The sequence below is a fragment of the Trachypithecus francoisi genome, unplaced genomic scaffold (assembly GCF_009764315.1).
Source record: "Trachypithecus francoisi isolate TF-2019V2 unplaced genomic scaffold, Tfra_2.0 Lachesis_group17, whole genome shotgun sequence".
Lineage (NCBI taxonomy): Eukaryota > Metazoa > Chordata > Mammalia > Primates > Cercopithecidae > Trachypithecus > Trachypithecus francoisi.
In genome coordinates this window covers 19851928-19875635 of record NW_022681462.1, presented here as the reverse complement: position 1 = coordinate 19875635, position 23708 = coordinate 19851928, and the positions used below count along the sequence as shown (strand labels likewise).

Below are 23708 nucleotides of genomic sequence, written 5' to 3'. Positions count from 1 at the left end.
AGTTCTGCCTTAAACACCCCATGAAAAGGATCTGAATTCCAAGCCCTAATAATAGGCTGCTGTTGCATAGTTTTACTCAATAAGAGGGGTAAACTTGTCTTGGAGGATACTAGCCCTTAGCAAAGATAAAATCAGTTCAGGTTATCCCAGATTGATTTCCATATTATATCAGTGTTCAGTTTTTCATCCTTGATGGTGTTAAAGGTGATTATAACAATGGCGGGGAGCCTGTAAGCACATGATAAAGTGAGCAAAATATGAATAGTGGTGGTAGTGTGATAATGGGATTGTGGGTGACTTTTGTTCAGTTCTTACTTTTCTATAATGTCTTTTTATTTTATAATATAAAAACACATAATAAAAATTAGGAAATGTGATAATAATTAATAGGGAATGTGAGTCAGGAAACCTGGGTTCCCTTCCAGCCTCTGCCCCTACCTGAAAAACCTTCTGGGCTTGGATCTTCATCAGTGAAGTGCGTTGGACTGCAGGAGTTTCAATATCTCTTGTAGTCCACCATATCTCAGTTTTAAGTAGCAGTCTAAAAAGTAGAAAGTGGTTGGTGTGTTCTGACGGAAAGAACTTTTGGAACAGGGACTGGATGCTTCCCATTTGGAGTTCAAGTTGCCAAAACTTTTCCTTCCAGCCTTCTTCCCGTACTCTTTGGTGGGAGGAGTGATGTGGGAAAGAGTAGCTGTCCTTTCTCTTATCTGTCAGTCTCTTCACAAAAGCAAATTGTTCCAGCTCCTTAGAAGCAGTTGACAGTTGTTTTGCTTCTGATCATTTGTCCTTTTTTCCCGATGTTGCCCCTGCCAACTCTTGACCTTGAACTGATAGAACTGGCTTGGTTCTTTTTCTCTCCCAAAATATTACAGGTATTTGATTGCTTGCTTCAAGACTGGAGTGATTGCGATGTTCATATCCTTTACCAAGTCTTCCCACCATCACTTACTAAGACAGACTGCAGCTAGGGTACCAAGGCAGTTTTTATTTTTTATTTCTAGACAAATTTGTTTACCCCTCTAAGGAGAAGCAAACACTTGCCTTGATCAGGTGGTACTCTATAACTGAATAGCTGACTGGACCTAGATGTAGCCTAAAAATATCGAAAACCACTAAGGAAAGATTCAATACAGGGTAGTTAAAAGGAAGAAAGGAATGAAATAGAGGCGCTTTCTTCCTTTGCACTTTTCAGGTATGCCTGGCAGTACTTGGACAAGTTCATTTTGAACAGAAGGTTAGAAGAGTGTGGGCTGTAAACTCCAGCTGGGGCTGACTGTCTTTTCCTCCCTGTTTTGGTAATCATGGGATCAGACAAGGGAAAGAGGTGATGGAGGCATTCTCGTTTTGACTCCCCTTCAGGTTCTTGCTTTGCTGTTGCTTAGGTAGCTCATGGGCTGCAGAAGCCAGGAGGAAGGCCTCTTTGCACAGGGCAGAGGATGAGGGCCCTCAGGCAAGTAACTGTCCTATCAGCTGTCACAGGAGTCCTCTGGATCAGGGTTGAAGAACCAGGCGCATGCCCCAGGTGGCTCAGGAAATCGGCTCTAGCATTTTTGTGGAAATGCGTCTGGGGCCACCAGAGCCAGCTGGCCGCCATCCTGCCTGCCTTCTTGTCATCTTTCCTGTCTCCTGGTCCCTCCATGCTTCTTTCATCCCTGTGGATTCCTGCTGAAATGTTACTGGTATACACTTTAATACCAGTTAAGCCAAGACCTCTCTTGGGTTTCAGTGGAAAGATCAACTAAAAATGAGACATTTTAATAGAGAACTCCAGGAGTGTGCTATTTACTTTCTGCTCTGTCAGACCAGACTCATCTGTTGAAAACATGAGTTAGACAGTTAACTCTTTTGTGTGCTGGCGAATTCTCGTATCACTGAGTGGGGCATAAAATCCAGGCTGCTTACTGCGACCTGCGAGGCTCTAAGTGGTGTGGTCCTTGCCTGCCCCTCTCATCTCAGCTGATAGCGCTCTTCCTCTCCGTCTTGTCTTTCCTCCAACAAGCTAAGCTCGTTCCCACCCCAGGGACTTTGCACTTGCTGGTGCTCAGCTTGGAAAGCCTTCCCTTCAGCTTTGTTCCCTTGTGTCATTCGACTTGTGGGTCTCAGTTTAAATGCCGTCTGCTCAGAAGGCCCAGTGTGGTCCAACGGGCACTCCCAATCACACGCCCTGGCACTTTTTCTTCATAGAAGAAGTCCTTATCAGGACATAGTCTGTCTTTCCTCATCTTATCACTGTCTGAGGGAGGGGCCTCATCTGTCTTATTTACCACCTGTATCAGCTGTGCCAAGGACACTGCCTGTATTCACTCAGTGAGTATTTATAGATCAGACGAATGAATGAAATAAAACCAGAGGCTAGAAGCCTTTAGGTGGCCCCATTACGCTCTGTTTCTATCCCAGCTCCCAGGCACCAGACGACTGGCTCCATAGCCTTCCATCTGCACCTCTGCCAACTCCTGGGCAGTCCCCCCACACCCACTCTTTGAGAGTGAATAAAGGAAGACAGCCCACAGAGTCAGGCAGCTGCCAGCCCCTGGGCTGATGGGAATAGTAGCTAGGCTCAGCAGGTCCTTTAGCCCCGTCCTTTCACGGTGTCCTGCAGGATTGTGCTAAGTATATTATATTACCCACGGTGGCTTTGACTCTTCTGCTTATGTTAACATTCAGCCTATAGCACATTTAGTTACACAGCTTCTATATCAAGGCCACTGCATCCTTTTTTTAACATTTTTATTTTTATTTTTTTTTATTTTTTATTTTTTATTTTTTATTTTTTATTTTTTGAGACGGAGTCTTGCTCTGTCGCCTGGACTGGAGTGCAGTGGCCGGATCTCAGCTCACTGCAAGCTCCGCCTCCCGGGTTTACGCCATTCTCCTGCCTCAGCCTCCAGAGTAGCTGGGACTACAGGCGCCCGCCACCTCGCCCGGCTAGTTTTTGTATTTTTAGTAGAGACGGGGTTTCACTGTGTTAGCCAGGATGGTCTCGATCTCCTGACCTCGTGATCCGCCCGTCTCGGCCTCCCAAAGTGCTGGGATTACAGGCTTGAGCCACCGCGCCCAGCCTTTTTAACATTTTTAAATATTGAGTGAGGAAAGGGCTCAGGGTTCCATGTCTCTGGAACCTGGGGAAACTACAAATTTGGTTTTACCCCGCAAAAAGCAAGCAGTCTGTTACACCACCAGCCCACTATGGACACCAGTCAGATTTTTTGCCTAGTTTTCTTTCTTTGTTTTGTATACATGTTCATCTTCTACTCTCAGCTATACTGATGATAAGAATCATGAAAGGCTGGGTGTGGTGGCTCACACCTGTAATCCCAGCACTTTGGGAGGTCCAGGCGGGTGGATCACCTGAGGTCAGGAGTTCGAAACCAGCCTGACCAATATGATGAAATCCCTGTCTCTACAAAAAATTTAAAAATTAGCCAGGCATGGTGGCATGCGCCTGTAGTCCCAGGTACTCGGAAGACTGAGACAGGAGAATTGCTTGAACCCTGGAGGAGGAGTTTCCAGTGAGCTGAGATCACAGTACTCCACTGTAACCTGGGCGACAGAGCAAGACTCTGTCTCCAAAAAAAAAAAAAGAATTGGCCAGGCATGGTAGCTCACACCTGTAATCCCAGCACTCTGGGAGGCCGAGGCGGGTGGATCAGAGCTCTGAGGTCAGGAGTTCAAGGCCAACCTGGCCAACATGGTGGGACCCCGTCTCTACTAAAAATACAAAAATCAGCTGGGCATGGTGGTGGGCACCTGTAGTGCCAGCCACTCAGGAGGCTGAAGCAGAAGAATTGCTTGAACCCGGGAGGCGGAGATTGGAATGAGCCAAGATCGCGCCACTGCACTCCAGCCTGGGTGACAGAGTAAGACTCCATCTCAAAAAAAAAAAAAAGACTCGTGGACTCTCAGTCTCCTGAAGACCATGCCTTTCAATGACTTTTAACATTTTTATTTTATAGTTTTAAAATGATCACATACAAGTACCTTTGATCTTACAGATACTGGGGAGTGGTAGGTGGTAATGTCAAGTAACGCCCTCGTTGTGTGGGTGAGGAAGTGAGGCCTTAGTGTTGTTCTGACTGTGCTCGGCCACACATTCCTTCTCTTGCCCACAGTCCCCAAACAGTGGATGTTTCTTTTATCTTTGGGACAGTTCCTAGATCAATAAAGCCTTTGACCAGAGAGCTAAATTTAAGGCTTTGGGAAATATAAAAATAGATTTGAAACTGTTAGACCTGAGTTCTAGCCATTAGTGGCTAGGTGATTGTGGTCAAATCACTTACATTGTGCATTCTTATCCTTAAAATTGGCAATACTAAAACCTACCTCATGGGGTGTTCTCAAGGTTTAGATGAAATCATATATTTGAAATTTCTATGTGAATTTTAAATTACTATAAAGATGGGAAATGCTATTTCAACTTTGGTTCTACATCCCTATTCCCAGTGGGGCAGTCCTAGTTATCATAAAGTGGTATTTTTCTCTTGTTGAAATTAAGCTTGCTCTTAAGACCTTTAACTTTTGCACAACTGAGAGCCATTAAAATAGATTTCCTGGATACAGTGATTGTCAAACTATGGGTAAAGGGCACTGGATAATTATAGGTTGGTTTGCTGGTTTGTTTTAAGGAACGCTTTTATTTTTCAAAGCATGATAAAACCAATTTTCTTAGAAGGTCTGGAATATGAAAATCATAGCCATGAACATTTGTATGCTTACAAAGCTGCCAAATGATGCGTGGCTAGTGAGTCTCAGAGTATTTCATTGATGCTCAAATGCTGCTTGTCCATTTATTTGCCTTCTGTATGCATTAGGAAACAGATAAGCTACAAGTAGTACCAGCGTTTTAAAATATGGTAGAAAAGAGGCTGGGTCAGGCTCATGCCTATAATCTCAGCGCTTTGCGGGACCAAAGTGAAAGGATCACTTGAGCCCCGGAGTTTGAGATGAGCCTGGGCAACATGGTGAGACCCTGTCTCTAAAAAAAAAAAAAAAGAAAAAAATTTTTTTTAATTAGCCAGGCATAGTGGTGCATGCTTGTAGTCCTAGCTACTTGGGAGGCTGAGACAGGAGGATCCCTTGAGCCCAGAAGTTTGAGGCTGCAATCAGCTATGATCACACCACTGCACTCCAGCCTGGGTGTGACAGAGCAAGACCCTGTCTCTCAAAAAATATGTGTGTGTGTATGTACACACACATAGATATATATTAGAAAGATTGAGGAATTTTCTCTGAAAATTGGGGACAATATTTTTAAATCATTCTTTAAATTGTAGTAAAATGTACATAATGTGATTTACCATTTTAACCATTTCTAAGTGTACAGTTCAGTGGCATTAAGTACATTCTTGTTGTTTTGCAGCCATCACTACCATCCATCCACCCACCTTTTTTCATCTTGCAAAACTGAAACTCTGTACCCATTAAACAACAACTCTCTATTTCCCCTTCTCCCCAGCCCCTGGCAACCGTCACTCTATTTTCTGTATCTATGAATTTGACTACTCTAGGAACCAAATATAAGTGGAATCATACAGTATTTGTCCTTTTGTGACTGGCTTATTTCACTTAGCATCATATCCTTAAGGTTCATTCATGTTGTAGCATATGTCAGAATTTTCTTCCTTTCTCAGGCTAAGTAATAGTCCATTGTATGTATATACCACATTATCTTTCTCCTTTCATCTATTAATCGACACTTGGATTGCTTCCATCTTTTGTCTTTTGTGAGTGACGCCGCTGTGAACATTGAGTGTACAAATATCACTTCCAGATCGTGCTTTCAATTCTCTTGGGTATATACCCGGAAATGGAATTGCTGGATCATATGCTAATTCTATTTTTAACTTTTTGAGGACCACTGTTTTCCATAGAGGCTGCATCATTTTACATCCCCACCAACAATGCACAAGGATTTGAGGAAACGATTTTTATAACAACTCTGCAGTACTGATCTCGGTTTTCCACAGACTAAGCAAGAAGGCAATCATTGCCCCATCAGTGCTGCTTCTTAGAATTAAAATCTTTTTTTCAAAAAGCGCCTCTCGGTTTATGGCACTTCGTCATCTCTTGAGAAGTTAAGCAAGAGAAGCTGTGTTTTCTCAGTGGTTTGTCATCAAGACGGGCATTCTCATAACTTTTGGCCTAGCATCTTCTTCATCTCCAACTGCAGTCTCGTGATACTGAGAAGTCCCAGGTTGGTCATAATATGTGCTTTTACTCTGGAAAGCTTATCTTTCTGCAGATTTAAATCTCTAAAATGAACTTGGAATGGGGCATGATGTTTGACTTTTGCTTCCAACTTGCAGATGTCACAAATGCTTTCTCAATGCTAAGAACTCTTTAGAGTGACTAGACTTCATTTTATTTTATTTCTTTTTTAGGGTGACTAGAGTTTTACAACATCATCTCTCATCATGAAACTTCAGGGCTTACACCCCAGTCAGACAGAACATAGATTTCCAAAGCCACAAGGCTGGAGCAGCTGTGTCCTCTTTTTTGGTGGGGCTTGTATTCGGCCCTTCCACGTCTGTCCGTTCAGCCTGTTCTACTCCTCCTGGTCATATTCTTAACTAGAGTCAGAATGGGCCTTGAGCAAGCCCTTGGTTTTATTAGCCTGTATAAGTAGATACCTGTCCTCTTTTTTTTTTTTTTTTTTTTTGAGACGGAGTCTCGCTGTGTCACCCAGGCTGGAGTGCAGTGGCGATCTTAGCTCACTGCAACCTCCGCCTCCTGGCTTCAAGCGATTCTCCTGCCTCAGCCCCCCGAGTAGCTTGGATTACAGGCGTGCGCCATCACGCCTGGCTAGTTTTTGTATTTTTCATAGAGATTGTGTTTCACCATGCTGGCCAGGCTGGTCTCGAACTCCTGACCTCAAGTAATCCACCTACCTCAGTGTCCCAAAGTGCTGGGATTACAGGGGTGAGCCCCCAGCCAGCATCTCTTTTGATATTTTAAGAGAGGGACTGGACATGGTGGCTCACTCCTGTAATCCCAGCACTTTGGGAGGCTGAGATAGGTGGATCACTTGAGGCCAGGAGTGTGAGACAAGACTGGGTAACATACAGGGACCCCATATTTTCAAAAAAAAGAAAAAGTTTTAAGTTAGCCAGGCATAGTGGCATGCATCTGTAGTTCCAGTTACTTGGAGGCTGAGGTAGGAGTGCTGGGATTACAAGCGTGAGCCACTCCGCCTGGCCATTTTATTTTCATTTTGTCAATAAGAGAACTTCAATCTAGAGAGAGTAAGAGATTTGCCCAAAGTACTACACAAACTTAGTGCAGAACAGGTCTCCTGTTTCTTAGTACCTTGTCTACCCCTCTGTTAGACCATCCTGCCTCATCCCCACCTTTCACTTTATTCTAACAGTTCTGTTTATTCTGTTCTCACCCAAGGCACTTGAGTAAAATATGGAGCTTGACCCATATTCGCTACCGTAATCACAGGCACCTGTGGCCTAGTGACCCCCTAGCCCATCTAGTCCTCTTACTTAAAAGAGACGTTAATCCCCTTTTATGTACCAAACGCTTTATTTATACACACGCATTCATTCTGATAAATACACCCTTTTAATCCCAACAACACTTTAAAGTAGTTCATAATCTGTTTACAGCTGAGAAAATTGCTTAGAAAAATCAGGCAACTTAAATTCAGGCTCTTTTACTCTTTATTTTTTGGGATTTTGCAGGCCCCAACTAAAATTCCAAAAATGTATAGTATCGCAATAAAAGGTAAAAGTAAATCAATAAAATGATACTCTCTATCTTTTTTTATAACTTCCACTTATATTCTAGATTTAGGGGATACGTGTGCATGTTTGTTACCTGGATACATAGCATGATGCTGAGGTTTGGGGTGCAACTGATCCCATCACCCACGTACTGAACATAGTACCCAATAGTTATTCAACCCTTGTTCACCTCCCTCAGACACCCACACGCGCGCGCACATGCACACACACATGTTTAGAGTCTGGAGTCAGTTCTAAAAATATCAGAGTAAGCCTAAAAACTAATGCAAAACTTAGCCAAGCGTGGTGGCTCACACCTGTAATTCCAGCACTTTGGATCACCTGAGGTCAGGAATTTGAGACCAGCCTGGCCAATATGGCGAAACCCATCTCTAATAAAAATTAAAAAAATTAGCTGGGCGTGGTGGCAGGCGCCTGTAATCCCAGCTGCTTGGGAGGCTGAGACAGGAGAATTGCTTGAACCCAGGAAGCGGGGGTTGCAGTGAGCCGAGATTGCGCCATTGCACTCCAGCCTGGGCAACAAGAGCGAAACTCCGTCTCAAAAACAAAACAAAACAAACCAAACAAAACTAATGCAAAACTGGACCATTTTCTTCTCTTCAGAATTGTCCACTGCTTTTCACAAACATTTCTTAGGAAGATTAAATCATTTCTAAAATACAATTTATAAATAATTTGGGGGTTTCATTGGTCTGTCCCCTTAAATAATTGAGAATAACAGTGTCAGTCTTTGTACATTTCAGGTATGAACTGTCCCAGAAGAATAGCTTTTGCCTTTGCATCCAAAGAAGCTACTTCTCATAACTCATGGGGAAAAAAGATCTTTGTTCATTAGACAGCACTAAGTCACGATATGCTGATGTGAAGTTTGATGTTTTTGGATCTTAAGAAACACTTCTACAGTTTCCTACATTCACCACTCTCTTCTCTGTGCTGTACTTCTCCATGCCCCATCATGATACTTGGCTTCAGTGTGTTTCTATTAAACTGTAAGAGAAAGGACAGAATTTATAAAACAAAGGATATCAGTGCCAGCCCTTGATGCAGGTGGAAGGCCTCCAGGCTCCATGAGTTATAGACTGTCAGCATCCTATAGTCTTTCTTGCGCCTCCCATTATATCCTTTTCTCAAGTTCTTCATTTACAATGGCCAAAAATGACCAGTAATAGCTTTAGATGTGACCTCTTCTGGCCGGGCGCGGTGGCTCAAGCCTGTAATCCCAGCACTTTGGGAGGCCGAGACGGGCGGATCACGAGGTCAGGAGATCGAGACCATCCTGGCTAACAAGGTGAAACCCCGTCTCTACTAAAAAAATACAAAAACTAGCCGGGCGAGGTGGCAGGCGCCTGTAGTCCCAGCTACTCGGGAGGCTGAGGCAGGAGAATGGCGTAAACCTGAGAGACGGAGCTTGCAGTGAGCTGAGATCCGGCCACTGCACTCCAGTCCGGGCGACAGAGCGAGACTCCGCCTCAAAAAAAAAAAAAAAAGATGTGACCTCTTCTAAGAGTCCTTTCGTTTTTAAGCAATCAAAACTTTAGTTAAACCAGAAGAATTAATCTCTAGTGTGGTCAAGTATCTGAGTCTTAGAATCAGCTAGCTAGCTCTCTTGCTTACTTGCGAGATCTTTGGCAAGTTACCTTAACTTTCTGGAGCTGGTTTCTTCATTCATAAATGAGAAGGCTGAATTACATAAGATATGAGGTTCTTTCCAGTGCTAACCTGTCTGATAACATTACCATTATCCCTGGGACCATGTCTGTGTGAAGACTCATATTCCTTTATTGATGGAGATAGGCAGACCCCTAGACAGCTACAGAGAGAACTTCAAAGACGAGTCCAGGCTCTACCATGTCTATTCTGTGACTTTGGGCAAGTCACACATTCTCATGGTCTCTGATCTTCATTGTGTTAAACTGTATTAGTATTCCCAAACCCAGGGGTTTTTGAATAATGAATGAAAATATTTGATATTAAGCTCTACAAATGTAAGTGATGTCCGTCATTGTGATGGCACCTGAAGGCCCACTGAGTCACTGGGAACCTTCCCTCCCTGTGAGAATCCTGGGAGTCCAAGCAGCTTTTTGCACAGCTGTCCACTTTACATAGATGTGGCCTGTGCTGTCACTCCAGCTTTGTACCTGGTACTGTTCTGTCTGCAGCTCCTCCCTCCGACATTTCTTGTATTTGAGTATTCCCAAGCAGCCGTGACCATACAAGTTATCTATGTGAATAGCCTGTTACTTTGAGGTTTGGTCAGAAAACAAGCCTCCCTAAATTAGGCAGTTTACACCATTCTGTCTCGCCACACAACACATGTACACTCATGTACTTCTTTACCCTCCCACATGCTTTTTGCTCATGACTTATAAAAATATTAGATTCTTGAGCCAGGTTCAGTGGCTTATACCTGTAATGTCAGCAACTCAGGAGGCTGAGACAGGAGGATTAACTGAGGCCAGGAGCTCAAGACTGTCCTGGGCAGCATAGCGAGACCCCATCTCTAATAAAATGAAAAATAAAAAAAATTAGGCGAGCATGGTGGTACATGCCTGTAGCCCTAGCTTCTCAGAAGGCTGTGGCAGGAGAATCTTTTGAGCCTAGGAGTTCGAGGCTGCAGTGAGCTGTGATCGTTCCATAGCACTTCAGCCCGGGTGACAGAGCACTATCCTCCTATCTCTTTAAAAAAAAGAAAAAGGGGCCGGGCGCGGTGGCTCAAGCCTGTAATCCCAGCACTTTGGGAGGCCGAGTCGGGTGGATCACGAGGTCAGGAGATCGAGACCATCCTGGCTAACACGGTGAAACCCCGTCTCTACTAAAAAATACAAAAAACTAGCCGGGCGAGGTGGTGGGCGCCTGTAGTCCCAGCTGCTCGGGAGGCTGAGGCAGGAGAATGGCGTGAACCCGGGAGGCGGAGCTTGCAGTGAGCCGAGATCCGGCCACAGCACTCCAGCCTGGGCGACAGAGCGAGACTCCGTCTCAAAAAAAAAAAGAAAAAGGAAAAAAGAAAGAAAGAAAGGCTGGGCTCAATGACTTCAGTGACTCACACCTGTAATCCCAGCACTTTCGGAGGCCAGGGTGGGTGGATCACCTGAGGTCAGGAGTTCGAGACCAGCCTGGCCATCATAGTGAAACCCTATCTCTGCTAAAAATACAAAAATTAGCTGAGTGTGGTGGTGCACACTCGTAATCCCAGTTACTGGAGACTGAGGCAGGAGAATCGCTTGAACATGGGAGGGGGAGGTTGCAGTGAGCCCAAATTGTGCCATTGCACTCCAGCCTGGGTGACAAGAGTGAAACTCCATCTCAGAAAAAAAGAAAAGAAAAGAGGGAGATTCTTCTTCAATTCCTGTTCTTTCCACCTCCCCCGTCAAGCCAAAAGGCATAGATGTGGCAAGGCATCTGAGGGGAAACCAAGAACTGGGATACAAAGGTTTGTAAGACCCTTCCCTGCCTTCAGTCATGTTTAAGGGCTGCAAGAGAATTGAGTGCAGGATGCTCCAGAAGATTCCTGATGCGGCAGGAAGGTGGGGAAAAGCTTAGAGGAGATGGTATTGAGTGACAAGTAGAAAAAAGTAGGGGGAGGCATCTTCATTTTACAGATGAGGGATAATGTCAGAAGGTTAAGGAACTGTGCCAGAGTCACAACATGTCACCAGAGAAGCTAGAATTCAGAATCTGAAAGAATGCTAGCCTGAAGTTTTGTACCAAGATAAACTGCTGTATGAAAGACAAGCAAGTAATTTTGGGTCTTTACTTTTTATCCATTGCTTTCCAAGATTGCAAATATGTAAGTGCTAAGTTAAAGGAAGCAATTTCATTTTTTTAAGTGACAGTTTTTTGAGGAGAGAGGAATGAAGCAAAAACTAGTGTTTGGAACAATGCAAAGTTAGACTTTTTAGGAAAACCATCTTATTTTTACCAGTATGCTGAAAATTATTAGAGATATTTTTCACATCTTATAATGTCATATATAGTGTAAGGTTAATGCTAATATAATTATACTTGTGTACTTGGTTAGTGCCCTGTGAGGGTTTTTTCCTGCAACTGAAAAGCTTCCTTTTTTCTTCCTTCCTTTTTTTGTTTTTATTTATTTATTATTTTATTTTATTTTTTTGAGACAGAGTCTCACTCTATCACCCAGGCTGGAGTGCAATGGCACAATCTTGGCTCACTGCAGCCTCCGCCTCCTGAGTTCAAGCAATTCTTCTGCCTCAGCCTCCTGAGTAGCTGGGACTTCAGGCGTGTGCCACCATGCCTGGCTAATTTTTGTATTTTTAGTAGAGGCGGGGTTTCGCCATGTTGGTCAGGCTGGGACTATAGGCATGCACTACCACACCCGGCTAATTTTTGTATTTTAAGTAGAGACGTGGATTTCCCCATGTTGGCCAGGCTGGTCTCGAACGCCTGTCCTCAGGTGATCCATCCACCTCGGCCTCCCAAAGTGCTGGGATTACAGGTGTGAGCCACTGCGCCCAGCTGTCCTTCCTTTTTTTAAAAAATATAAACGAGGTATAAGTGAGAAATGTAGCTTATTGTCATGTAATTCAAAGTTACCTACATTCCATAGACTCCAGAGATGGTGAATTGGCTTTGCATATAAGTCTTTTTCTGCAGTGTGTTAATTATACTAAAGCAAATTATCTTGCCAAGATTCTGAAATCCATCCTTTTGTTTGACCTGTGCAGTTACAGATCACCTAAATCGAAGATCACCTAAAATTTGATTCCTGTTTTTCCATGAATATCAATTTATTTCTTGCTTATCTCAATTCCCAAATGGCCTAGAAGAATACAGATTTGTTACAATGTTATATACACGTTCTTGGACTTTAAGTCACTTCTTTTTCTCAAACAAACATTTTAATTTTGGTTATCTTAATGACATTTCCATGGTTTAAAAGAACATTGTTGACATGCCTTTAATTGGGCAAGTTACAGAATTTATGTGATCTAAGTCTCCTCTTAACAGGAAATATGAGCTCTAAATTCCCTTCGTCCTGTAAGATTCTATGATTCATTATTTTGTTTCGAGTTAATGCTTTACCTTTAATAGCTTAAAGGTAAATAGAGGGTTCTTGATGGATCAGGGCTAAAAGAATCATTTTAAGTTACCAGGTGTGACAAGTCTGGTGGCTCTGGCATCCTTTTATTTCTTGGCCAGAAGACATCAAGAGTAATCCATTTTCGGGCTTAAGTGAATGTTGTGAGATTTGACCATGGAATAATATGACTGCCAGCATGTCACAGGTGCGCAGTTGGCAGACAGACAATAAATGATCGTTGAAGTCAACTTAGGTGTGGTTGAATTGATTATCTTGGTGAGTTATAAACTGTTCCTAAATAAAGTCCCCCCCAACCCCCCAAAAGAGAGAGAGATTCAAAACTAAGCCCAGGAAGGAAAATGAACGTATAAATATTTATATGCAGATGTTTATGGCAGCTTTATTTTTACTAGCTTAAAAACTGGAAACAACCAAATGTTTATCAGTTGATGAATAGATCAACAAAGTGTGGTACAGCCATATAATGGAACAGGACTCAGCAGAAAAACAGAGCAAACTATTGATATTTGCTACCACACAGATGAATTTCCTCTCAAAGGCATTATGCCACAGGAAGGAAACCACACTCAAAAGACTACATACTCTATGGTTCCACTTACTGGAAATTCTTTAAAAGGCAAAGCTGTAGGGACAGAAAGCAGATCTGTAAAATGTTACCAGGGTCTGTGGCGAGAGGAAGGCACTGACTGTAAAGGGTATGAAGGAGTTTTCTCAGGTTTTGGAAATGTTCTGTATCATTTCAGTGGTAATGATATGAATGTATACATTTGTCCAAACTAACCACATTGTACACTTAAAATGGGTGACTTTTATTATATGCAAATTACACCTCAAATAAAAACAAGCAGACACACCCAGGGCAGCATCTTGAATGCCTTACAAAGTGACTACTTCACTTGAGGAAGTAATCTTTTTTTTTTTTTTTTTTTTTTTTTTTTGAGACGGAGTCTCGCTCTGTTGCCCGGGCTGGAGTGCAGTGGGGGGATCTCAGCTCACTGCAAGCTCTGCCTCCCAGGTTTACGCCATTCTCCTGCCTCAGCCTCCCAAGTAGCTGGGACTACAGGCGCCCGCCACCTCGCCCGGCTAGTTTTTTGTATTTTTTAGTAGAGACGGGATTTCACCGTGTTAGCCAGGATGGTCTCGATCTCCTGACCTCGTGATCCGCCCGTCTCGGCCTCCCAAAGTGCTGGGATTACAGGCTTGAGCCACTGCGCCCGGCCAGGAAGTAATCATTTTTAAACTTCCAATTTTGAAAGCCTGTTGTTAACAAGATATTAATAGCATTAATTTTTATGGTGAATCTATACCAAATATTGACCCCCCTAAAATGTGTTTGCATAGAGAATAGTGAATGATCCGCTGGCTTTAATATCTCATTACATTTTTGCTTTCTTTTTGTCTCTCTGCCCAACGTAGAAAAACTAATTGAGGGACTCAAATCTCCTGACACTTCTCTTCTGCTCCCTGACCTCTTGCCTATGACAGATCCTTTTGGTAGCACTTCCGATGCTGTAATTGGTAAAGTCATCATCTCTGTTTCTTCAGTCATGCATGATATGTGTGCCTGTTTCAAGAATGACAAGTACCTAGTTAACCAGTCCCCGGGGAGTAGCCCTGCCACCCCAGAAGCCAAAGCTATTTAATCTCACTTGTATCACTCCAAATGAAGTGTTTTCCCTGCTTTTCAGGGGTACAGCTCTATTTTTTGCCTTTCTTGATATCTTGAGATTTCTAAAGTAGATCTCTTATGAATGAGGAGGAATGTGAAAAGTTTCACATTTAGTTAGAAAAACTTTAAAAAGTTGGTTTCTAACTAGATATTACCTTTGCTGAACTTAATGAAATTTAGCAGATTCTTCTTCTTTTTTTTATTTTTTTATTTTTTTCTTTTTTTTGAGACAGAGTTTCGCTCTTGTTGCCCAGGCTGGAGTGCAGTGGCATGATCTCGACTCACCGCAACCTCTGCCTTCCAGGTTCAAGCGATTCTCCTGCCTCAGCCTCGCGAGTAGCTGGGATTACAGGCTTGCACCACCACACCCCGCTACTTTTTATATTTTTAATAGAGACAGGGTTTCTCCTTGTTGGTCAGGCTGGTCTCAAACTCCCGACCTCAGGTGATCCACCCACCTCAGCCTCCCAAAGTGCTGGGATTACAGGGGTGAGCCACCATGCCCAGCCCAGATTCTTCTTTAGAAGGCCCATCTACATCCAGCTGCAGTGGGACCAGCCTGGGAAACATAGGAAGATCCTATCTCTACAAAAAAAAAATTGTTAATTAGCCAGGTTTGGGGGCGCACACCTGTGCTACCAGCTCTTTGGGAGGCTGAGACAGAAGATCGCTTTGAACCAGGGGGTTTGAGGCTGCAGTGAGCCCTGATCATGCCACTGCCCACCAGCTTGGGTGACAGAGACCCATCTTAACAAAATTTTAAAAATTTTATAAGGTCCATGTATATACCAAGTATCAGTAACTGAGAAAACATTTTGCCCACTGGTTAAGCCCCATAAATAGAATCCAGGGCAGGGGCTTGGTCTGCTTCCTGTCTCACATTTCCCTGTGTTCCAACAGCAAGGCAGGCAACGTTTGCAAAATGTTCAAGGCCCCTGTACTTCAGGAGGGTCCAATCATGAGACACCTAATAATGCCTTTGGGCAGAAAGTCCTAGAACTCAGAAGTGCCATGACCTTGCATAGAGGTAGGCCTGCAGCTGAGGGGTGTCACATGGTGTAAAAGGCCTCCCAGCTACATCCTGGGATGGGGTTTGAGATGGATTAATGGCCTTCACATGGCACGGAGGATATTTGCCCCCAGGTTTATCCCTTAATAGAAGCGAAATTACCAGAAAAAATTAAGGTGCCTTTCAACCCATCTCTTCTGACATGGAAGAGGTTTGCTGAACGGCTTATGTTCCGAATTTGTTTATGAGAACCGATCATCAGTGAGACTGGCCTCAGTGTTTGACGTTGCACACGCATGCTCAGTGAAGCCGAGACATTCAGAGCAGCAGAAATAAAGGAACTTACTGTTCTTTCCACCTTGCCTGAGACTGGCATTTTAGAGACCTGTTAAAAGAAAGCCTTCACACGGCTGGGTGCTGTGGCTCACGCTTGTAACCCCAGGACTTTGGGAGGCCAAGGTGGGAGAGATCGCTTGAGCTCAGGAGCGAGACACCATCTCAAAAAATGAGAATTTAAAAAAAGAAGAAAGCTTCACAGAATTTCCTAAAGAACCTTCTGACTCCCTTTCCCTTACCCTTTCCTCTTCTTAATGCTCTGTTACGAAAGAAAAAGCTGATGTTGCTGTTGAGAGTCTCATCCCAGGACTGGAGCCCCCAGTTCCCCAGCGCCTCCCATCTCAGACGGAATCTGTGACCTCGAATCGCACAGGTCAGTCAGGGGTCTCTGCAGCTGCAGGGACTGGTCGGTGCGGTGAACCTCTGAGCCAGTCTTTTCACGTGACTTGGTCGATCCCGGGCTTCTTTTGCAGCCCAGGTAGTTCCTCCTGAAATGGAGACTCTGAATTGTTACAGCCCCAGCTTCTGGATGTTGAGGGATATATTTCCTTGCTAAAGAACTGAGTACTTTTTGGAGCCATGTTCTCTGTGGAGTAATCTCTGGGCTTTCTCTGGTTACAGTATTTCTTTATTCAAGATTCTTTTCACTGGTGGCGGGATCCCTCTATGTCCTTAATTAAAGAACTCCACCGAGCTGTAAGGACACCCTTAACCCTCCAGATTGCTGTGCATCTTTCCAGTCTACCAATGTCAGTGATGGCCATGGAGCTCATCTTCTATATATTGATGTTCTGTTCCCAGCATAGTGCTTTAATCTTGTATAGGTAATTTGCTGTTAAATTGTAGGCAAAGTTGAAGTCTTCCCTAGGTCAAATATTGCTTGTACCCTAATTTCAAAATTCAGTCTTACAGTCTTAATAGAATTTCTTTTTTTTTTTTTTTTTTTTTGAGGCGGAGTCTTGCTCTGTCGCCCGGACTGGAGTGCAGTGGCCGGATCTCAGCTCACTGCAAGCTCCGTCTCCCAGGTTTACGCCATTCTCCTGCCTCAGCCTCCTGAGTAGCTGGGACTACAGGCGCCCGCCACCTCGCCCGGCTAGTTTTTGTATTTTTAGTAGAGACGGGGTTTCACCGTGTTAGCCTGGATGGTCTCGATCTCCTGACCTCGTGATCCGCCCGTCTCGGCCTCCCAAAGTGCTGGGATTACAGGCTTGAGCCACCGCGCCCGGCAATAGAATTTCTTAACTGCCCACAAGTACAGATTTGGTAACCCTTTTTTTTTTCGGTCCATAATTCCCTTGATAAAAGTATCTGGTTTTCAAACTTGGATAGAAACAATTAGAAGCCTAGGAAACGTGTGGATAAATTCATGCAGGTGAAAAAAAAAATACCTCCAAAGGCAATATGATTTATTTTCCTTGTCCTCATTTGAATGTTTTCTCCTAGAAAACTTTCTCAGAAAACAATCCCTGTGTTAAAATGCTTAAACTCAGGCCGGGTGTGGTGGCTCACACCTGTAATCCCAGCGCTTTGGGAGACTGAGGTGGGCAGATCACCTGAGGTCGGGAGTTTGAGACCAGCCTGACCAACATGGAGAAACCCCATCTCCACTAAAAATACAAAATTAGCCGGGTGTGGTGGCGCATGCCTGTAATCCCAGCTACTCGAGAGGCTGGGGCAGGAGAATCACTTGAACCCAGAGGCAGAGGTTGCAGTGAGCCAAGATCGCCCCGCTGCACTCCAGCCTGGACGACAGAGCCAGACTGCATCTCAAAAAAAAAAAAAACTTTGAGTTTTTGTCTTGGTTTTCTAAAATCAAAATCATGTTCAAAAGGCCAATTTCGATGTAAAGAATACTAGTAAGAGGTATTGTGGGTGGGAACCTGGTTGAGTTCTAGAAGGTACTGTTTAATCTTGTCGCATTCTGCTAATAATAAGCCAGAGGCAACCCTTTCCTAATCAGTTTGGATACTTCGTCCTATGATAACTTCTTTCAGTGAGTGTTTAGGGAAACTTTAAGTGAAAGTCTAATTGTAAAGTTTTTTCTCCCAAATGGCATTCACTAAGAACTGAGGCGCTAAAGTTAACTCAGCATCCAAATCACAAACCTGTTTAACCAGCAACCTCTGAGCAAAAAATTATCTTCTATTTCTATATTAATGTTAAGAGGAATCTAGAAAGACATGTTTCTATAGATGAAAATCCAGAAGGCTTCACAGATTTCTTTTAGTTTTCTTTCTCCCACTTTGGCTTGTATGTGTAATGTGTAAATGCAATAACTTAAAGTCTAAATCTAATCTCATGATATTGTTGTGTGTGCCACTTAATGCCATCACTGACCTGGGATGCTGTTAATCTGGACTCAGATTCTCTCACCGGGGAAGATTCCCTGCTTGATTGTTCTCTGCTCTCTAACCCTACTACTGACCTTCTGGAAGAGTTTGCCCCCACAGCAATCTCTGCTCCAGTCCATAAAGGTAAATGCTTTCTTCTTCTCAGGCCCACATGTGTCCTTAGAGGGGAAAGAACTAAGCAACTTTTGAGAGTTTTTCTTATCAAAAGTCTTTACTAGTAAAGTTTTAAAACTACCTCCTTATATGGAAAACTTGAGTTTGTACTTCTACATACTGTGTTATAATATCTCTCAGTGAGAATATTTACTAAGACTTAGACAATAGGCCAGGTGTGGTAGCTCAGGCCTGCAATCCCAGCACTTTGGGAGGCTGAGGTGGGAGGATCCCTTGAGCCCAGGAATTTGAGACCAGCCTGGACAACATACGGAGTCTCAGTCTCTACAAAAAAATTTTTTAATTAGCCAGCCATGGCAGCATGCACCGATGGTACCAGCTTCTCGGGAGGCTGAGGTGGGATGATTGCTTGAGGCCAGGAGGGCAAAGCTGCAGTGAGCCATGATTATATCACTGCACTCCAGCCTGGGCAGCAGAGCAAGACTCTGTCTTAAAAAAAAAAAAAAAAAAGATAGCAGACAGGTACTAAAAATAAATAAAATTAAATCTAAAAAAAGACCTAGACAACCGATTGGTGAAAGTATTGCTTTCTGGCGAGAACATAGGATGCAGATATTCCATGTTACCTTTATTTATTTATTTATTTTTTTTTGAGATGGAGTCTTGCTCTGTCGCCCGGTCTGGAGTGCAGTGGCCGGATCTCAGCTCACTGCAAGCTCCGCCTCCCGGGTTTACGCCGTTCTCCTGCCTCAGCCTCCCGAGTAGCTGGGACCACAGGCGCCCGCCACCTCGCCCGGCTAGTTTTTTGTATTTTTAGTAGAGACGGGGTTTCACCGTGTTAGTCAGGATGGTCTCGATCTCCTGACCTCGTGATCCGCCCGTCTTCCATGTTACCTTTAAGAGCTAGGTACCTTTGCAATCAATTCTAGTAGATGGTTGAAGTGACTGTCTACTGTCTGCCTATAATGATCAATATGATGCTTGTTAGCCTTAGAATGTAAAATAGTTTTATCATATCTGATTCAAAGTTATTGCATAGTGATGACTGCAATAAAGAAATAAGCATCTTTCCTCAAAAGTCAGTCCTGTAAGTTTGAACTTGTAGAAGTTCACCTTCAAGTCATGATTGGTTACTGGATTTCTCTTTCTAATCTACCATTTTCATTTTTTAGTCTTGGGTTAATAGTGGTCTGAAATCCTGCTGGACAGAGGTAGCTTGAATCAGATTCTATTCAATGAGTAGTTTGTGACAGTGTCAGGCTCAATGCCTGGCTTACTTTGTTACTGAACTTTCTGTGATTGGGTAGGGAAAATAGTCTTCTGGAAAGAGAAAATGCATAGAAAAGGAAGAGCTTAAGTCCCTTCAGGAGAAAATTCAAGAAGGAAGACTCCCCAGGATGACTAAAAATAATCACCCCTGTGGTTTGCAATGGTAATAGCTGAGTTTTTGTTTTTACCCTGATAACGTTAAAATGATTATGTTTTTATAGATTATGTAGAGGGAAGTTACCTATTTAGACAGTGATGTCTGGCAGGAGTGTGTCAGCAGCAATGTAAAATTACAGAGAAGCATCATTTGCAAAATAGGTGCTCAGCTAGCACTTGCTTGCGGGTAGGATAGCTTTAATTAGAATGGAGAAGACTATTCTAACAAACCTTCTACTTGAGGCCTTGGTACACGTAATCTTGTGCCTCAACATTCCCTAAGGCGTCTGAGTTGTTTCAATGTCTTTTTTTCCCCAGTCACAGTGCAGTGAGTCCTTCCAGCAGTATTTTGTTTGCCTTGTATACTGTGGTTACTTCTTAGAGAGCCACCAATTCTCTTCATCCTCCCCGCCCCGGCCCCCATCGCCGTCCCGGTTTTGAGTTTTTCAAATATTGTTAGGCCTCTGTTCCCGCAGTGAAGACAAGTGACTTATTCCTATGCCTTTGTGGATTAGTGACATTGAAGAGATACCTCACAATAATTATAATTAATGCCTTATAAATATTATAATTCTTCCAAGAACGCTTCTCCCTAATCATTTATAAAACTCTTAACATGACCAACTCTAAAGCATTTTTTTCTATATCTCTGTATTTTCCAGTTTTGCTACTTTTATTTCAACTCAGAAAGATGAGTACTTTCACCTTTGGAAATAACAGGGCTGTACAGTTGAGATCTTTGTGCCTCTTTCGCATTCTCTCATTTGCTAATCTCTACCTCTGTTGTTTCTGCTTGTGTACTTGCATTCTGTATTAAGCTGCAGAAGATAGTAATCTCATCTCAGGTTTTGATGTCCCTGAGGGCTCGGACAAGGTGGCTGAAGATGAGTTTGACCCTATTCCTGTATTGATAACCAAAAACCCACAAGGTAAGAAAAAGGATGGGGAAAAGAGAAGAGCTTGGCCTCAGTTCTCTTCAAAATAGTCATGCACCTAATCTGCAAGGGGGAAGAAAAGCATCAACATTTAATGAAGGACATTGGGAGTAATGAGAATCATTGTAGGCTGGACCAGTATAGATAGATAGAGATAGGTATCTTTAAAGTTTGGCCATGGTGTTTATTTAGAGAGAAGTATTTAACAGTTGGCCAAAAGTTAGTTTTTACCATGAAGCCAAAAGCAAAATGATCTTCAATCAGTGGAAACCTGAAGGTATATATCAAAAGCACATCACATTTTTTATCGTGATTAGAATAATCCGTAATACATATTTTTCCCAAAGAGATTAACAGCTGTGTTTTGGTATCATTCACATCTTTCTGACATTCATGGAGCATCCTTTTTCAACTTTGATGAATGAAAATCATTTGAACATGCCATAAAACACTAAATTGCCATAGGACCATCTATTTATTTTTAAAGCATGTTCTTATTGCAGTATCTTAATAACTAGTTTCTCCCCAAAGCAAAAATTATTGATTTTTACTTTATCAAAGGGAGATGGCTTGATATTATCAGGAAGTTGGTATATAGCCAGCAATTCTCAACCCAAAAAAAAGTATTGATTTGAAAATACTTTTGCAAGGACTCTTTGCAAGATGTCCTGCCTAAACTGTGGTGTGCACAGAGTGCCTGAGCTTCTGGTGGGAGGTGGTGGACAGCTAACGTATGTGTTTCAAAATCAACATGTAAGGGTTTGCAAAGGTAAAATACTGCTTCTCTAGGGTTTGATTTTTTTGTTTTTTGTTTTGTTTTGGTTTTGGTTTTGGTTTGGTTTTTCTTCTTTGCTTGCTCTGCACATCTAAACCTTAACCCTCTATGTTTTGTACTGAATTCCTATCTCTCCACTTCCAGGTGGGCACTCTAGAAACAGCAGTGGGAGCTCTGAGTCCAGTCTTCCCAACCTAGCCAGGTCTTTACTGCTGGTGGATCAGCTCATAGACCTGTAGCCGTGACCCAGTAGCAGATGCAGTTCTGTAACCTTCATACCGTAAAATACATTTTCATTACGGAGTTATGAAAAAAATGATTTTTAAAAAAAGAAAAATGTGCAAATAAGGGGCCCTCCAGCCCTTTTCTCCTACCCCTTGCCTTCTCCTGTAGAAATGATAAGGAAAGAAAATCACTTTGGCCCTCCAGATATTCCTTGGCCAGTTCCTCCTTGTTAGTTTGCTGTGTTTTCTCATTACCCTTCTTCAATAGCATTATCTTAAATCAAGCGCTACATGCCATGAGCTTCACCTCTGCTGGAATCGACTCCACCAAAAGCTTAACTGTAACTGAAACTAGTGAATTGACACTTTTGTCTCGTTCTTGCTAGGAATGGCCTCCCAAATCAATTCTCCCAACCCCTGTCTCCTTTGGCCAGATGCTGATGAATGTATTTCCCTGTTTTTGCTTTTTATCCTGATGCATTATCATGAGGACATGGCTACTTCAGTTGGTCTTAACTCTAGGCATGAGCCTGGAGATGGGTGTGTGGTTTAAGAAAGGGTAAAACTTACTGACTGGTAGTATACATTTGAGAAGAGAAATTGAGCCCAGCTCTAGCCAACCAACTTTGACCTTGTTTGATCATAGACTTAGCCAAGGGATTTTACACCCCATGCAACCTGCCCAGCATTCGTCCAGCTTTCTGGCTTCCATTGAACCATGATTTCTCAGATCTGGAGACGTGACTGCAAGTACTTGAGATCCTTGGATAAAATGTGTACGTTATATAAATCCCAAGTATTGCCATTCCTTTTCATGTTAACTGTTCCAAGTGGGATCTCAGAATTAGACCAAAACAAGACAGTGGTGGTAATATGATACCTTTTATTAGAAGACTTTTCACTGGGGTGGGGGTGGGGGGAGGATGGGGAGGGGAAGGAATTGTAGCAGAAACAGATGTATTTTTCTTGTGATTTTTATTTTGAATCAAATATTGTAAATTGTGTATAAATGAAGATGCTGAATAGTTCTGTTTCCACTTGGCATTTCAAGTCTGATATCAGGTGTCTGTACAGGGTTTTGATCTCTTCCCCTTGTATAACTACACAACAATCCTACAGTGTAACATATGGAATCATTTTGAATAGACTTGTGTGTTGCTATAAGCTTTCAGCAGGTCCTCTGTCTCTAGAAGAAGCATGTTGTTTATTTTCAGATAATCAGAAATAAGTGTGCTGACAAACTGGACACAATCTGGGTGTGCCCAGCTTACCTTTCTTTCTGATGTTTAAATTGAAGGCTGCAGCCAATGGAATATGTTCAGTTGGTTTTCCTTGGCTTCCTAGATTAAAAAAAAATTATAAAACAAAGCATAGTTCTTTATTAACTTTAGGATATTGTTCATAAAATAAATAAAGGCCCCTGCACTAACATGACAACATGCCTCATGGTCACCCTCTGTATTATCACTTACCACTTACTCATTAGAGTGTATTTTATTTCCTTATGTGGAAAGCACTTTTATAACATCACCCTTTTGAAAAGAAGTGGGCACAGAGAGCCCCACTCTTGTTCTCTTCCTCTAGTGCCATTGTCCATCATCAAAAGGGAAACTCTCAGTTAATCAGATTTGTACAAATAAAATTCCAAGTCCATTTGCTTGTTTTGCTATCTAGTACTTTTGTTTCTTCTTCCTCATGTTTGCACTTTAAGGGGGAAAAAAGTTTAACAGCAACAACAGTCTATAAAACACTGCATTCTGGGGGGCAAGGTTTGACCCTAGGAATGTGCGAGCAGCCTTTGAAAGGCATTGGAGGAAAAGTCTGAATCTTCCAGCCTTCCTTCTGTCTATGAATACTTCCCGTGCTGGCTGAAACAAGATGAGCTAGGTAAAGGCCTCTAGATGAATAACAGATCATTTCTAAAACTGAGAGAGGCACAAGCTGCCTGCCGAGGATCCAAAAGCAAAAGATATCCACGAAGGGCTCTCTGTGGTTGGACAGCAGTGAAAATAGGACTTGGTTTACCCCTTTATGGACAGGAAAATTGCTGCAGGTCAGAA

The 23708-nt window shown here is 42.8% G+C and overlaps 1 protein-coding gene across 15 annotated transcripts in view; it reads left to right on the top strand.

Moving 5' to 3' along the window:
- AAK1 (AP2 associated kinase 1) overlaps window positions 1-23708 on the top strand; it is a 193540-nt gene that overhangs the window by 159567 nt on the left and 10265 nt on the right. For 4 of the 15 annotated variants that reach the window (XM_033239304.1, XM_033239305.1, XM_033239306.1 and 1 more), the window contains 4 exons: window positions 14227-14328; window positions 16096-16197; window positions 18188-18298; window positions 20533-20643. The exons of 2 other annotated variants lie outside the window; for them this stretch is intronic. In XM_033239304.1, coding sequence (XP_033095195.1) covers window positions 14227-14328; window positions 16096-16197; window positions 18188-18298; window positions 20533-20643 — 426 coding nt within the window. Of the gene's footprint in view, window positions 1-14226; window positions 14329-16095; window positions 16198-18187; window positions 18299-20532; window positions 20644-21568; window positions 23302-23708 lie in introns of those variants that run through there. 9 more of the 15 variants (XM_033239317.1, XM_033239316.1, XM_033239309.1 and 6 more) reach the window with 6 other exon arrangements.